This window comes from Apis mellifera, linkage group LG10, assembly GCF_003254395.2.
Source record: "Apis mellifera strain DH4 linkage group LG10, Amel_HAv3.1, whole genome shotgun sequence".
Taxonomy (NCBI): Eukaryota; Metazoa; Arthropoda; class Insecta; order Hymenoptera; family Apidae; genus Apis; species Apis mellifera.
Window position 1 is genome coordinate 4,899,810 of NC_037647.1, and position 14,971 is coordinate 4,914,780.

Consider the following 14,971-nt stretch of genomic DNA (forward strand, 5'->3'; position numbering starts at 1 on the left):
ATTATTACTATACTATTTGTTATTTAATAATTTAAAAACATTATTAATAGTTTATTAAGATAAATAAGTTACTTATACAATAAAATAAATAAATATTTCATTTTAATTATTTTAAAATAAAAATGCATTTAAAATTAAAATAAATAATTACATAAATCTATATAAAAAATGTTTTATTTTATAAATTTATATTTTATTGAAAAAATTTTATTAATTTAAAAATTAATTTTTAAAATAATATATAAATAAAAAGAATTATGCATAGATAACTTATAAAACATGTGAAAAAAATTGCAATTCAAACAATTTCAATCTGGGAACAAGTAGATATATTTTTTGTAGATATATTTATAGTTTTATAAAAAACAATATTATATACATAATCACACATATATTATATTTGTTTTAATAGTAACTAATTTATGTTATGAATAATCTATATAATTTTTATAAATTTAAATGAATTATACAATATATATATGTGTATATGCCACGTCATATAACAAACTCTTTATCTTCTTTCAAGATTACATATCATGGAACGTTAATTAATGTTCATACTTACAGATTTGACGCAATATTAAGATACATTATGTGTACTAAAAACCTATCGTATTTTTTATCGGGATCGGTAGTTAGAGGCTTTGGCAGAGGTTCTAAAGCTTTGGGAATACCTACGGGTAAGATTAAACGTCTTAATTTTTATTTAATGAATTCTGAAATTTTGAAATTAAGAAATTATAAATTTAAAATTGTTTCAAAGGTAATCTAGAATTGTATTTACATGTAACTAAAATGTATAATTTTATTCTTTACATGCTTATTGGCGCGAATATATGAAATATATTAAAAAAGTTTTAGTATTAATCATTAAACAATATAATTAATTTTTATAAAAATATATTGCCAATTAAAATTAATTCATAAAATTAATAAAATATAAATTTACAAAAAATTATATTACAATTAAAATATATGTAAAATAAGATTGATAATTATATATAAAAGATATAATTTTTAAATAATATAATTTTTTAATGTATATAAGTAATTATGAAATTATTTTTTTATAGCAAATCTTGAAGATAACGTAGTAGAAAATTTACCTAATGATTTTAATACTGGAATTTATTATGGATGGGCTTCTATAGATGGACAAATTTATAAAATGGTTGCCAGTATTGGTTGGAATCCATTTTATAAAAATAAAAAAAAGACTGTGGTATAAATTATAAAATATTCAATATTTATTAACATAAAAATTTTTAATTATTTTTCAGTAATTTATTATTATAGGAACTACATCTAATACATACATTTGAAAATGACTTTTATGGAAAACAAATTAAAGCCATTTTTGTGGGATATATACGACCAGAAAAAAATTTTACTTCTGAAGGTAAATAATAATTATAATATAAAATTAATTTTTTTTATTAAATTATTTTTTTATCATTTTAGAGGAATTAATTAAAGCAATAAAAACTGATATTGCATTTGCTGAAGAACAATTACAAAAGCCTGATATGATCGCTTATAAATATAATCAATTTTTTAAAGAATAATAAAATTATGAATACTATAAATAATACTAATTAATATGGTATTACATACATTTTTTGCGTATAGTTTTCTCATTATATTCGAAAATAATTCATAAGGAATAATATATTGTTAATAAAAATTTATTATAAAAAATAATGTAAATATAATATAACTAATATAATTAATATATTATCCTAATAATTATTTTAATATAATTTGAATTCTTTTAAGAAACAAGTTCATACATATATATGTACAAATACACATATTATTATATATAATTTTTAATACATTCAATTATTTTTTACTGTATATTAAAATATTTATGCACATAAAAATTAAGAAATAGAATATAAATAATAATTATAAATAATAATTATTATTGATATTTAAATAGTATTTGTGGATGATGTACTTGGTGGAGAAGAAGGAGGAGGAAGAGGAGGTGGTGGTGGTGGTGGTGGTAAAGATACCCATGGCACTTTCATACGAGTAGGAACTTGTGGAATTTGTGATAACCAGGGTATATTTGTTGATTGGAATCTTACATTTGTAAAAGAATTTGGATGATTTTGTAATGTTAAGTATCCTGGAGAAATTCTTGGACATGTAGTAAAAGGAATTCTAGGATTTAAATATGTTGTACTATTATCTTCATTATAATAATTACGTGAACTATATAAATTTTGATTAGCATTGCCAACATTACGATTTATATATTGCATAGGTTGCATTGAATATGTTCCATATCCATATGATTCACTATTATTTTGATAAGCTTGTGGCCATAAAGTTTGAGACTGATTTTCAAAAAAAAATTGTCTATTTGTTCGTGTATAAAATTCTTTTTTTTGCCTTTGTACATTTCTATTCCATGGATGATTTGATTGCCAACCAGTATTAGGTTCTAAGGAAAAATATAAATATTATTATAAATGTTAAATATTGATACTAAACAAGAAACTTACTTGAAATACGTTTTCGTTTAGATGGAATATCCGATTGATTAGCATTTACTTGTTTTGCTTTTAATTGTTCATAATAAGCTCGTTCTTCCTCATCATCTGAAAATTCTGGGGGATCATCTGCATTTGCATCAATACCTTTAATTCTATGATAATTATAAATTATTTAATATATGAAACTTGTTATAAATTAATTTTATATAGATTATTTATATATTTAGACTTACTTCAATAATTCATGAAGAAATACCAAGGAAGTATATTCTGTATTTGGACAATAATAAACAGTCATTCCTTCTTTAATGTCACATTCTTTTATATGTTTAGAGCTATTAAAACGTACACAATAATGTGGTTCATTCACTTTTCCAAAGACATCAAATATTTTACCTAATGCTCTTTGTCCTTTTTCAACAAATAAAACTGTATCTAAGTTTAATGTTGGTTTACCAGGTTTTGGTTTTACAACTACCAACTGTTCTACCATCCAAGCAACCTTGAATTTTAATTCAATCCATTATATTATTGTAAATTTAATAATATTTGTAAATTTAATTTAAAATTCATAAATACTTCTCCTAATGGATCACATAATACTTCAGGTACACTAATTTTTAAGTCTTCAATAGGAGGTAAATCATCTAATTCATTTTTTATTTCATTATTTTTTTGTCTTTTTATATTATTTTTCATGCTTTTCCTAAAAATATAAAAAATTATTTTAAAATTTGATATGTATAAAATTTGTAATATATGTATATAAACTTACTTGCTCAAACAATCATCACTATCATCTGATTCATTTGATTGAATTATTACAGAAGAATCACTGCTACTAGAATCATCTTGACTTTCACTTTCTTCATCCGATGAAGCTTCTTTATTTTGTCTATAAGTTTGTACTTGTATTTCTTTTAAAGATTTACTTTCATTATTTTCACATTTTATTTCTTCAGAATTATATTCTGTTTCTGAATCAGAATTCCCATATTCTAAAGCAATACTAACAAGAGAAGATACTTTATCATTTTCTAATAAAAAAAAAAATACAAAATTTAATAATTATTTGATTAAATAATTTCAATTAAAATAATGAATATTTTCTATTTTTCTTACTTTGAGTTAATGATACTGTATTCTTTTCACATATGATATGAATATCATTATCTTCATGTTTTAATTTTTTAAATGTTATATGATCCTGTTTTTTATTAGGATCATTGATTAATACTTCATTTCTATTAATATGTGAAGTAATTGAATTATTTTCTTCACTAATTAAATTATTTATTTCACTATAATTTTGTTCAATTTCAATATTATTAATTACATTTGGCTTAGAATTATCTGCAAATTTACTTGTCTCATTAATATTGATTTGAATATTTTCTTTATATTTTAATAAAGAGTTTTCATTATTTGAAACATAATTATTTTTTTCAGTATTTAATATATGTTTCTTCAATTCATCGTGTAAATTCCTATTTTCTATCACTTTTTCTATTATAACCTCATCCGAATCCATTGTAATTTTTGTTATAAAATTCTCTGGTTATGATTAATTATAATAACTTTTAAAAAGAAATTACACTTTAAATGTAATTAATAAAAATACAAAAAATTCTTTTTCTATTCTTTTTTTTTTATAGAATTTCATAAATTTTATACAAACACATTCATTATCAATCGCATGTTACTATCCACGATCATATAATCACACCTTACACTTATATATAGAATATTAATATTTTCGTAAATTCGTAATATATATTTGAAAGATCGATTTTAAAAGTCAAAACAAATAAAAATATTAATTAGATTTGTCTATTAAATTATAATTTAAATTTTTGTTAAATGAAAACGAAACAGACGAATGGTGGGAATAGGAACATCTTGCTTTATCTTCATTTAATGCAAATTTAAATTGCTTTTTAATTTAATAAATTAATTTCAATCGATATTTTTTAATTATTATATTTTGTATTTATTTTGGGATCAATTTCTAAGGATATTTCATTATATAGAATATATTAATATTCTATATAAAAAAATTGAAGATAAAAAAAAAATAAATATGATTTTATAAAAAATTTAATTTTCAAAAAAATTATGATATTAATAACAATTATTTATATTAAACTTACTTTTTATAGGATAATTTATGAATCACAATGTATTTTTTTAATAATAATTTATAATTAATATTTAAAAAATGTATAATATATTATATTTTATTCTCTGGTGACTACATTTACAATTGTTTGAATAATTTTTTTTCCATTTTGATGATTCAAAAGATTTAAAAGAGGCTCCTTCATTTTTTGTTCCAATAATTCGACTAATTCTATTCTTATTCTTTGTAAAAGTTGTGCCACCTAAGTAAAATCAATATTTATAATTAATATTTTGTGTCTAAGTTTTATAAAACTATAATATAATTTAATTTAATTTTTATAAAGCTTTATAAATAATATTTTTACCCTATGAGATTCAACACTAAATAAAATCCAATCATCTTCTAATGATACAATAAATATTCCATTATGTAATTCTATTTTTAATTCATAATCAGAAAATAAAATTAATGGTAAAATTGGTACCATTGATACTTCTTTAATAAATATTTTACTTGTTTTAACTTTTTCTTGAAATACTAAATATGGACTAGGAAAATAGCCAACATGAAAGTTGACAGAAGATGGATGGATACTGACAAAACCATCATTTTTAGTTTGAAACCTTAATTCCTCAGGTTTTGGTTGTATTGGAACTGCTCCAGCAGATTGAATTTGAAAAGATTTTTCTGGTGTAAAAACTTTTACCACATTAGGATATAGAGCTGCACAAAGTAAACCTTGAAGAAGTTTATAATTATCATTATTGATATTAAGTTCAAATCCAGTAATTTCTACAATCTTATCAACATTTGGCTGTCGTTTGGGCAAATTAATAGGAACAAATCCAATTGAAACCAATAATTCTAATAACTGATATTTTATATCTGCCAAAGTACATAGTGTACGCATTGATAGATAGTTTTCATTTGCAAAAGCTTGACCTGCATTACTGTTGCGTGTATATGCTTCTAACCATTTCTGCCAAGAGAAATATATAAATTATAATAATAATTATAAAATTATATATTATATTATATTATAATATTTATGTTTACATGTTTACCTTATATGCTTTAAGAATGGTTAATTGATCAGAATTAGCAGTAAAAAATTCTTTTTTTGCATCAATTTCGTGTCTTTTTTCAAAAGGAATAGTAAATGGATTTTTATGAGATAAACAAGCTGCAATGGTGAGTGCAGAATCAAGACAACAAAAAATTGTTCCAAATAATATTAATTTTCCAATTCGTACATTTACAGGCAGTGTTGCAAGATGATGGCCTAATGGTGTTAATGTACATTCGGAATTAAATGCTCCAACATCTTGTAAACGTTTAATTGCACTATTAATATTTTCTTCTGTTGGTGGTTCTAGCATTTTACCTAAATAAACATTATAATATAAATGCCAAAATTAATTAAAAAATATAAAATTAAATAAATTATTATTACTCAAAATTTTATGTAAATCAATCTTTTTTCCTATATGTAAAAGTTGTATACGTAATAATAATGGTTCTAAAGGAATTCGTAATATTTCAGGTACTGGTTGTGCTGTGAAATGATATTTAAATCTGAAAAATATAAAAAATTAAATAAATATTAATAAATATTTTTTTAATATAAAAATGATTAATTAAATAATTAAAAAAATAATTATATATACTTGTATGAAGTATATAAATGAAAGCATATTCCAGACATTACACGTCCAGCACGACCTTTTCTTTGTAATGCATTTGCACGTGATACCCAACACGTTTCTAAACTTTCCATGTTTTGATTTGAATTAAATCTAGTTTCTTTCATTTTGCCACTATCAATTACAAAAACACAATCATCAATAGTGATGGAAGTTTCAGCTATATTTGTGCTTAATACAATTTTTCTGACATTTTTACTTTTCTTAAAAACTAAGTTTTGTTCTTCATTCGATAAAGATGAATGTAATGGTATAATGATAAATTTTCCAGTCTTTGGTGAGAGAAATTTATTGTCATTCAATCGATCTTTTAGTGCAATAATTTCAGCAAATCCAGGTAAAAATATCTGTAAATGCAATATTAATTATTTATTTTGAAAAAAGAATGACTATTATTATTTTACTAAATTTACTTACTAAAATGGAGCCTGTTTTAGGATAATTATGTTCACCAAAAGTAATCCATTCTAATATTGTCTCAATAAGTTCAAAATTAATTTTATCATAATCCATAACATATAAATTTTTATGTGTTTGCTTATTGTAAGCCTGATATCTACTGACAAGTTGCATTAGTGATAAATTTTCATCTTCAATAGATTCCTTAGGTATAGGAGCAGAAAGCCCTTCAATCTGTGCAGTTTCTAAATCAATCTGTAATTGCATCCAATCACCTTTAATTTTTCGTGTAAATTTCGAATTTTCTTCAAGAACATAATTTGTTTTCTCAAAAATATCTTCTAAAAAAATTCGTTCTACAGGAAATGTTTTTCCTGGAATGCATAAAACAGGAGCTCCTTTAAAATATGAGGAAAATATCTCACTTTTAAGTGTTGCACTCATAAGTATTATTTTCAAATTTGATCTTTTATGTAATAACTCTTTTAAGAGCATCAATAAGAAATCACTAAAAAAAATTAAAATAATTATATTAAAATAAACAAATTTATATGATAAGTAATTTACCTTTCTGCACTTCTTTCATGGACTTCATCTACAATAATATGTGTAACATCTGTTAATTCTGGATTCATAGAAAATCTTTGCAATAAAATTCCAGTTGTACAAAATGTTAATCTAGTTCTATTAGAAATTTTACTTTCTAATCGTATTTGATATCCTACTATATCACCTATACATTCATTTCTTTCTGTTGCAACTCTTTCTGCTACTCCTATTGCACTTATTCTTCGAGGTTGTGTACATATTATATTAACATGTTCTTTAGATTTGGACCTATTACAAATCCAATCATCTAATAAAAATTGTGGTACCTAAGAAATATTTTCAATTAATATTATTTTATTAAGTTACTTTATTAATTTATGTTTACTTTATTATAAATTCAAATTTATTATTTTTATTTTGAATGAAAAAATTTATCTAATTGAATAAAAAAATTTAATTACTTGTGTACTTTTGCCACATCCTGTTTCACCTGAAATTATAGTAACTTGATTTTTATGTATTAGTTCTAAAATTTCATCTATTTTTGTCCATGCTGGCAGCGTTTCTCTAATTTCTTTCATTTTTTTATATCTTGAATTTGTCTGTTTTTCTTTAAAATTTTTTTCAATTAGATTATCTTCTTTTAATATTTCTTCCCAACTAATATTATTTCTATTTTTTCTGTGAATAGATCCTAATTCATAATGTGTAGCTATATTTGTTTCATCTTCATTTTCTGGTTGTTTTTGAAATAGTAATTCATTTTGATCTATAAATTGTTTTTTATTTTCTTCTAAATATTTTTTTATATCATATTCATTTTCTAAAAGAGATATTATTGAAAAAATAGAAGGTGTTCCATCTGCAGATATTAATAATGCTTCATCATATAATCTTTTTCCTATTCTTAAACAATTTATACTTGGAAATATACCATCATTTTTATAAAAATAAAAATAAGGTGGTTCATAAGGATATTTACAATCTAAAGAAATATTTAAAATAATTAAATATAGTAAAATGTTTATAATATAATATATAGTAACATGTACATTTATTATATTTACCTTCAGGAAATCTTATTTCTAAAGTAAAATATGGATCTTCTCTTTCAGGCATTTTTATTATTTGTGGTTGTTGATGTAAAAATCTACATTTATTTCCAAATCTACATTTTTTATGAATAAATAATCTGCAAATTTCTTTTTCTTTTTCTTTCTCTTGTTTTTGTTTAATTCTTTCAATCTCTTCTTCTATTTCATCATTTCTTACTAAATAATCCAATTTAACTTGTACAATCCAAATTTGATTTTTTATTTTTTCAGTAAACATGTTCCCATAAATAGATTCAAGTGCTTCCCTTTCTTCATTTCTTTTTTCTAATAATTCTATTGTTTCAATATCATCAGGTATCTTATTTTTTACTATATTTTCCAATTCATAATATTTATAAAATAATACTTCTAAAGCTTTTCCTACATCACCTTCTGTATGTATTAATGCTTCCATACAATGTGAATGATGAAAGCTAAAAAAATATAAATATTATTTATAAATATTTATTATTTAAATTTAAAATTTAATTAACTCACCCATAACTTTTAAGTTTAGATGTTGCAAATTGTCTACTAATTTGTTCTTCAGTTTTAGGTTTATTATTTTTAGAAGAATAATCAACTATTCCTTTGATAATTAAATTTCCCCTTTCCATCCAATATTGTTTGCCTAAATTGGATCTTTTATTTTCAAATTCTGATGCATCAGAAAGTTTAAAACTCTATCAAAAAACTATATTAATTCCTAATAATAATACATTTTACAAAAAATATTTATGTACAAAATAATAGATTAATAAAAATATTTAAATACGTACAGAACCATAAATATGTTTTAAAGTATTATATAATTGTTGTTCAGATTCTTCTGATATTCTTAAAGTTTGTAATTCTACTTTAAGTTTGCTTGAAATATGTGGGTTATTATTTTTATTTTTATTTTTTGCTGAGACGTTCCTATAAGATACATTTTTACAATTTAAAAAATAATTTTAAAAATAAAAATATTTTTTATTGATATTTTTAATGATCAAATTGCTTTTTATGTATAAAAAAAATGTACTTTTTAATAATATATTCTGAATCTATTACATTATTTTATTATAATATACAAAAGGTTATTGTATATAAATTGTTTACTTACGTGTTATTTCTTTTTACATGTCTTTCTTCTAATATAACATCGTTCATTAATTCAATATCAGTATGATTCATTTTTAAATTTATAAATAATTTCGTTTATTACAGAAATTAATTCTATAAATATTTTTAATTATATTTTAATACTTGAGAGAAATTAATAAGGTTAAGAAATGGATGTATATTAGTGGCAAATTAAAATGTATTTATGGATGAATTTGTATGCTTGTGTATTACCAACGGTTTTATTACCAACAATGCATTGTGTAATTTTATTTAATTATTTATAAAATAGATTTTATTTTATTATTTGTAAGATATGAAAATTAAATTATTTAGAATACATTTTAAAAATAATTTTAATTTTTATAAATACATTTTTTTTGAAACAAATATTATTATATGAAAAAAAAATTTATTTATTGTATGTATTATTCAAATGATTCATTATTTATTTTCAATTTGATAAATAATTGCTTTATTATAACCACACAATAATAAAAAATTTCCTTGAGGATGCCATCGTGCATCTAATATTGTAATATTTCGTGGACTTGATATACAATTTGCATTATGTGGTGTCCATTCAAATATACGTACACATTCACAAAATATTAAAAGATGAGCGCGTGTAGGATTCCATTTTGCAGCTAATTAAAAAGTTTTAATTTTCAATATTTTATTAATTTTTAATTTATATAATTTATATAAAATAATAATAATTTATTATTATATAGGAAAATATATTATTAAAATACTTACCTACAATAGCATTTTCAAGAAGCAAATAATCAAGATAATCATCGATAATATTCCATATCCACAATGTTGTAGGATAAAGTTGATGTTTTATTGCTAAATATTGTCCACATGAACTAAATTCTAAAATATCAAATTTAGCTATTGATAATCTTTCAATATTATTCTTTCTTCCAATTTTTATATTTATTGGTCGCTCTGATTTTTCTTCCACTAGAAATATCGATTTTTTTTAATATCAGTTATATTTATGTAAATTTCTTTTAAATTACTTACAAATATATTTATTATAATAGTTTGTACTTTTATTTGAAAAATTTAATTGAATTATACGTTCTTCATATACTTTGTTCAAATAATTTTCTTTTATGATCGGTTCAAGGTATAAATGTAAAAGTGGTTTCCATGTTACATGATTTAATAATACAATCTAAAAAATATATATATCTTTATTAAAATATTGCTAAAAAAGATTATATACATTGCAATAATAATAAAAATTTAGTAAAAAATTTAATATACTAAAATATATGAAATCACCATTTCATTAAATCCCGTTACAGCTAATAGCTGTCCACTGGGCATCCAAGTTACATTTTCAATTCCTTTTAAGTTTTGAAATTGAGCAGGATAGAATACAGCAATATCTCTTTCAAATATAGTTGAATAAATAATTAATTTTGTCTCATCGCTAAAAGATGACCATATACATAATAATTCGCTATTAGGAGACCAACATATACCGTCAATACTATTTAAATGTCCACATATTAATTTCTAAAATTTAACAATATTAAATATTATTATAAACTTTTTATATAATTTCATCATGAAAATATAACTAGTTCTTTTTTATATTAAAATGTTAAATTTTAATAATTTTTTAATGTAAAAAATATAAGATATTTTTATAATGAATTAGTTAATATTCATTGTGAAAAAATAAGTTTACTTTTAAGTTTGCTTTATATTTTTTTTAATATAAGAATTAAAAAATTAATTTAAGTAATGAATTATGTTATATATATATTTATGATCAAAGAAAATTTTCAAATTTTAAATTTCCCGCGTATTTTTTTTATTCTATCATACACTCATCTTAGTATAATGTAGACTGCATGCGTGATTGCATTGAGGTTAAATTAACATTTGATTATTAAAGTGTATATTATTTAAAATATATTATATTATTTAAAAATAAATTATGACAAGTTATATATCATGTGCTTGCAATCGAGTTCCACATTCAGTTGATTGGGGAAAAAATGGACTTATTTGTTTCGCAGCATGTCATGCAGTTGCAATTTATGATCCATATATTTCAAAAATTGGAAAAATAACAAATACACTTCATCAACACAAAGATCGAGTTAATACTGTTCGATGGATTAAACGAAGAAACTCGAAAATCGAATCAGAATTATTATCAAGTTCAGTAGATGGAACAGTCATTGTTTGGAGTAAAAAAAATAATTTCTTTAATTGTAGCTGTATCATAGAAGTTAAAAATATTGTCACATTTAGTAATTGTATATATATTTATGATCAAGATTTTTTAAATGAAGAAACATTTTCTAAATTATTAATATGCACTGGATCTGTTGAAGGAGATTTAAAAATATGGTTTAGAGATACACACAATAATGTAAAATGTCTACAGACACTTACATTTAATAGAAAATTACCAATAGAAGCTTGTTTTTCTTTTTTGCCAAATACAGATTTACCTCTTTTAGCTATTGGATTAGAAAATTCAACAATTGAATTATATATAACCAATTTTAATACTATAGAAAAATTATATTTTGTGAAAGTTCAAGTTTTGGTAGGGCATGAAGATTGGGTACGATGTATGGACTTTAATTACATAAATGATAGTATTTTGCTTGCAAGTGGATCTCAAGATGCCATGATACGACTTTGGAAAATTTCTGCAAGCAATATAGAAGAATCAAATAATGAATTACATCAAAAAAAACAAATATTCATTGTCAATGGCTCAAAATATCATATTACTTTAGAATCTGTTCTTTATGGTCATGAGGGCTGGGTTTATGGTATACATTGGTATCCATTACAATTGGATAATAAGAATAGAATTTTAAGATTATTATCCTGTTCATTAGATAAATCTATGATTATATGGGAACCAGATGAAATAACTGGTATTTGGTCTGAAAAAGTAAGAGTAGGTGAAGTTGGTGGTAATTCAATGGGTTTTTATGGTTGTAAATTTAGTGGTAATGGATTAAATATATTAGCACATGGTTATCAAGGATCATTTCACATTTGGGAATATTCAAATATTATAAAAAACTGGATTCCAAAATCTGTACCAAGTGGACATTTTGCTGAAGTAGTTGATCTTTGTTGGGATTCAAATGGAAGGTTTGTATTCAAAATTATTATATATACATACGCGCGCGCACACGTGCGCGTGTATATATTATTTTAACATATATTATATAAAAATATTATAGGTTTCTCATTACTGCAAGTAGAGACCAAACAACAAGAATTCATGCATTTTGGAAAAGTGAAATAGAATTTTGGCATGAAATTGGACGTCCGCAAATTCATGGATATGATATGTCTTGTTTAGCTATGTTAACTCCTTACATGTTTGCTTCAGGAGCAGAAGAAAAAGTTGTACGTATATTTGTAGCATCAGCAATATTTAAAAATTGTTTAAAGAAACTTGTCAATGTTGACGATTTTAAAAATATGATGGCTGATAGTGCATCAGTACCTGCTCTTGGATTAACAAATAAAGCAACATTTAATAATAATATTACAATTGAAAATAATACAGTTAATGACTTTAAAAGTGAGGATTATATTCCTCCAACAGAAGAAGAATTAATACAAAATACATTATGGCCAGAATTACAAAAACTTTATGGTCATGGATATGAAATATTTTCTATAGCTGCCAGACATGATGGGATATTATTGGCAACTGCATGTAAATCATCATCACCAGAACATTCTGCAATATTATTATGGAATACAAATACATGGACTCAAGTTCAAAAACTTATATCTCATCAATTAACTGTGACACAAATGGAATTTTCTCCTAATGACAAATATTTATTATCTGTTTCTAGAGATAGAAGATGGTCATTGTTTGAATTTAAAGATGATATATATATCTTAATTGCAACTAGTTTGAAGAAAGATAATCTTCATACTCGTATAATATGGTGCTGTTCATGGATGCACGATTCATCTTTTTTTGCAACTGGTTCTAGAGATGGAAAAATTGGAATTTGGAATGTAAAATTTTCAGATGATAAAATTATTCCAATTACTAGTTTGGATGTAAAAAATTCAGTTACAGCACTTGCATTTTCATTACAAAATATTCAAGATTTTCATATCTTAGCTATAGGATTTGAAACTGGATGTATAGAAATACAAAAATTAAAAATTATTGTTAATAATTTTAAATGGGAAAAGTATATAGTATATGATTCTTCTCAAGCACATCATTTAACTGTTAAAAGACTTAAATTTCGACCTCAAAAAAAATATTCAAATACTTTACAATTAGCAAGTTGTGGATCTGATCATATTGTTAAGATACATGATATCAATGTTTTTAAATAAACAAATTTGTAAAATTTTTTATTTTTTTTTATATTATTTTTATATTTTTTTTATATAAAATTTTAATATTAATAATAAAATTTAAAGATGTGCACAAATTACAAATTTAATAAAAAATTCAGAAAATTGGACATAACATTCAATATTTTTATATTGCTTAATTCTAAATGTTTGGAAATATTAAAAAACAAATTTTTCTAACTTTTTTTTTTAGAATTATTATTTCATACTTAATTATAAAAGTAAAAAGTTCAATCTAGGAATGCTTTCATAGTCTTTATTAAAGTTTATATATATATTTAAATTGAATCACTTACCTTGTTTAATTTCCATATATCAGTTTTATAAATTTCTATATTATCTTTACTTTCAATTGAAACTACTACAGCTAATTTATCACCATTTGGACTAAAATATAATTTATGGAAAAAAGATTTCACATTTTGTATATGAATTACACTTTGATTTTCCAAAGACCATATTGATATTTGAATCTGAGTATTTTAATAATTTTAATATATTAAAATTTATCATATAAAATAAATTTATTACTTACATTGAAATCTGATAATGTCAATATGTATTTACTATCAGGAGACCAATTAACACTTTCTAAACCAGCACTGCCTTCAATTAATTTATATTTCCATTCAGGATAATGAATGGAATATACTTGAATAATAGCTTTTTTTATGTTTGCACATAGAATATATTCACTATTTCTAGACCACTCTAAATACTATGATGAAAAGAATGAAAAACAAAAACAAATGTTAATATTATATATTTTTTTTTTTTTTAGAATTATTATTTCATACTTAATTATAAAAGTAAAAAATAATTAACTAAGAAATAATTATAAAAATTTAATAAAAATTATTTATTATTTATTTAATCATATATACTAACCTCAATTATATCTGGAAATATAAATGAATGAATAGTATCAAATTTTTTATTACTCTTTATAATTAAATTTGATTGATATGCAATTGCAAAAAATGTACCATCTTTAGAAAAATCACACAATTGATTATTTATTCGTATTATATCATTTTCTACTTCTAATGACATTATGTTATTGTTAATTCAAAAAATGTTTGTATTATTATATATATATATATGTAT

The 14,971-nt window shown here is 22.0% G+C and overlaps 5 protein-coding genes across 8 annotated transcripts; 2 read left to right on the top strand and 3 right to left on the bottom strand.

Annotated features, from left to right (window-relative positions):
* The first annotated feature begins 498 nt into the window (after nt 1–498).
* Nucleotides 499–1,599, top strand: LOC552134 (riboflavin kinase). The gene is made up of 4 exons (XM_003250028.4): nt 499–680; nt 1,074–1,222; nt 1,297–1,399; nt 1,462–1,599. Exons 1-4 carry the CDS (start codon nt 593–595, stop codon nt 1,563–1,565), a joined length of 444 nt encoding a protein of 147 aa, XP_003250076.3. The 5' UTR covers nt 499–592; the 3' UTR covers nt 1,566–1,599.
* Nucleotides 1,600–1,675: 76 nt separating this feature from the next.
* Nucleotides 1,676–4,405, bottom strand: LOC725948 (H/ACA ribonucleoprotein complex non-core subunit NAF1). Its single transcript, XM_001121734.5, has 6 exons — nt 3,627–4,405; nt 3,280–3,541; nt 3,084–3,210; nt 2,738–3,006; nt 2,514–2,656; nt 1,676–2,452 (listed from the first exon to the last, which is right to left on the bottom strand). The coding sequence occupies exons 1-6, from the start codon at nt 4,033–4,035 to the stop codon at nt 1,935–1,937; spliced, it is 1,728 nt and encodes a 575-aa protein (XP_001121734.3). The 5' UTR covers nt 4,036–4,405; the 3' UTR covers nt 1,676–1,934.
* Nucleotides 4,406–4,585: 180 nt separating this feature from the next.
* LOC725983 (putative ATP-dependent RNA helicase DHX57) lies at nt 4,586–9,618 on the bottom strand. Of its 2 annotated transcripts, XM_026443275.1 has the most exons (12): nt 9,477–9,618; nt 9,151–9,289; nt 8,870–9,054; nt 8,345–8,805; nt 7,739–8,262; nt 7,296–7,603; nt 6,747–7,236; nt 6,294–6,676; nt 6,080–6,201; nt 5,691–6,010; nt 4,991–5,605; nt 4,586–4,885 (listed from the first exon to the last, which is right to left on the bottom strand). In XM_026443275.1, exons 1-12 carry the CDS (start codon nt 9,545–9,547, stop codon nt 4,742–4,744), a joined length of 3,762 nt encoding a protein of 1,253 aa, XP_026299060.1. In that variant the 5' UTR covers nt 9,548–9,618; the 3' UTR covers nt 4,586–4,741. The 2 variants fall into 2 exon arrangements, with proteins under 2 accessions (XP_026299060.1, XP_026299061.1); XM_026443276.1 differs by lacking the exon at nt 9,477–9,618 and having other exon boundaries at nt 8,870–9,065; nt 9,151–9,285.
* Nucleotides 9,619–9,684: 66 nt separating this feature from the next.
* Nucleotides 9,685–14,955, bottom strand: LOC102656841 (WD repeat-containing protein WRAP73). 3 transcript variants are annotated; one of them, XM_026443277.1, is made up of 8 exons: nt 14,851–14,932; nt 14,753–14,763; nt 14,400–14,582; nt 14,161–14,337; nt 10,772–11,008; nt 10,508–10,661; nt 10,235–10,444; nt 9,685–10,122 (listed from the first exon to the last, which is right to left on the bottom strand). In XM_026443277.1, exons 1-8 carry the CDS (start codon nt 14,915–14,917, stop codon nt 9,920–9,922), a joined length of 1,242 nt encoding a protein of 413 aa, XP_026299062.1. In that variant the 5' UTR covers nt 14,918–14,932; the 3' UTR covers nt 9,685–9,919. The 3 variants fall into 3 exon arrangements, with proteins under 3 accessions (XP_026299062.1, XP_006562422.1, XP_026299063.1); XM_006562359.3 differs by having other exon boundaries at nt 14,753–14,954; XM_026443278.1 differs by lacking the exon at nt 14,161–14,337 and having other exon boundaries at nt 14,753–14,955.
* Nucleotides 11,271–13,864, top strand: LOC412937 (probable elongator complex protein 2). Its single transcript, XM_396388.7, has 2 exons — nt 11,271–12,619; nt 12,712–13,864. The coding sequence occupies exons 1-2, from the start codon at nt 11,436–11,438 to the stop codon at nt 13,841–13,843; spliced, it is 2,316 nt and encodes a 771-aa protein (XP_396388.5). The 5' UTR covers nt 11,271–11,435; the 3' UTR covers nt 13,844–13,864.
* Nucleotides 14,956–14,971: the final 16 nt, after the last annotated feature.

What these genes read in the sequence shown, in the direction of transcription:
- LOC102656841 (XM_006562359.3), bottom strand. Translation starts at nt 14,917, where the DNA reads ATGTCATTAGAAGTAGAAAATGATATAATACGAATAAATAATCAATTG. An exon ending in ATATATGGAAATTAAACAAG is followed by an intron (nt 11,009 to 14,160) that starts GTAAGTGATTCA and finishes GTTAAATTTTAG; the next exon opens with AAATTAATATGTGGACATTT. An exon ending in CTATTATAATAAATATATTT is followed by an intron (nt 10,445 to 10,507) that starts GTAAGTAATTTA and finishes CGATATTTCTAG; the next exon opens with TGGAAGAAAAATCAGAGCGA.
- LOC725983 (XM_026443275.1), bottom strand. Translation starts at nt 9,547, where the DNA reads ATGAATCATACTGATATTGAATTAATGAACGATGTTATATTAGAAGAA. An exon ending in TAAAACATATTTATGGTTCT is followed by an intron (nt 9,055 to 9,150) that starts GTACGTATTTAA and finishes GTTTTTTGATAG; the next exon opens with AGTTTTAAACTTTCTGATGC. An exon ending in AGAAATAAGATTTCCTGAAG is followed by an intron (nt 8,263 to 8,344) that starts GTAAATATAATA and finishes ATATTTCTTTAG; the next exon opens with ATTGTAAATATCCTTATGAA.
- LOC412937 (XM_396388.7), top strand. Translation starts at nt 11,436, where the DNA reads ATGACAAGTTATATATCATGTGCTTGCAATCGAGTTCCACATTCAGTT. An exon ending in TGTTGGGATTCAAATGGAAG is followed by an intron (nt 12,620 to 12,711) that starts GTTTGTATTCAA and finishes AAAATATTATAG; the next exon opens with GTTTCTCATTACTGCAAGTA.
- LOC552134 (XM_003250028.4), top strand. Translation starts at nt 593, where the DNA reads ATGTGTACTAAAAACCTATCGTATTTTTTATCGGGATCGGTAGTTAGA. An exon ending in AGCTTTGGGAATACCTACGG is followed by an intron (nt 681 to 1,073) that starts GTAAGATTAAAC and finishes ATTTTTTTATAG; the next exon opens with CAAATCTTGAAGATAACGTA. An exon ending in AAAAAATTTTACTTCTGAAG is followed by an intron (nt 1,400 to 1,461) that starts GTAAATAATAAT and finishes TTATCATTTTAG; the next exon opens with AGGAATTAATTAAAGCAATA.
- LOC725948 (XM_001121734.5), bottom strand. Translation starts at nt 4,035, where the DNA reads ATGGATTCGGATGAGGTTATAATAGAAAAAGTGATAGAAAATAGGAAT. An exon ending in TTTCTTCATGAATTATTGAA is followed by an intron (nt 2,657 to 2,737) that starts GTAAGTCTAAAT and finishes TAATTATCATAG; the next exon opens with AATTAAAGGTATTGATGCAA. An exon ending in TAAACGAAAACGTATTTCAA is followed by an intron (nt 2,453 to 2,513) that starts GTAAGTTTCTTG and finishes ATTTTTCCTTAG; the next exon opens with AACCTAATACTGGTTGGCAA.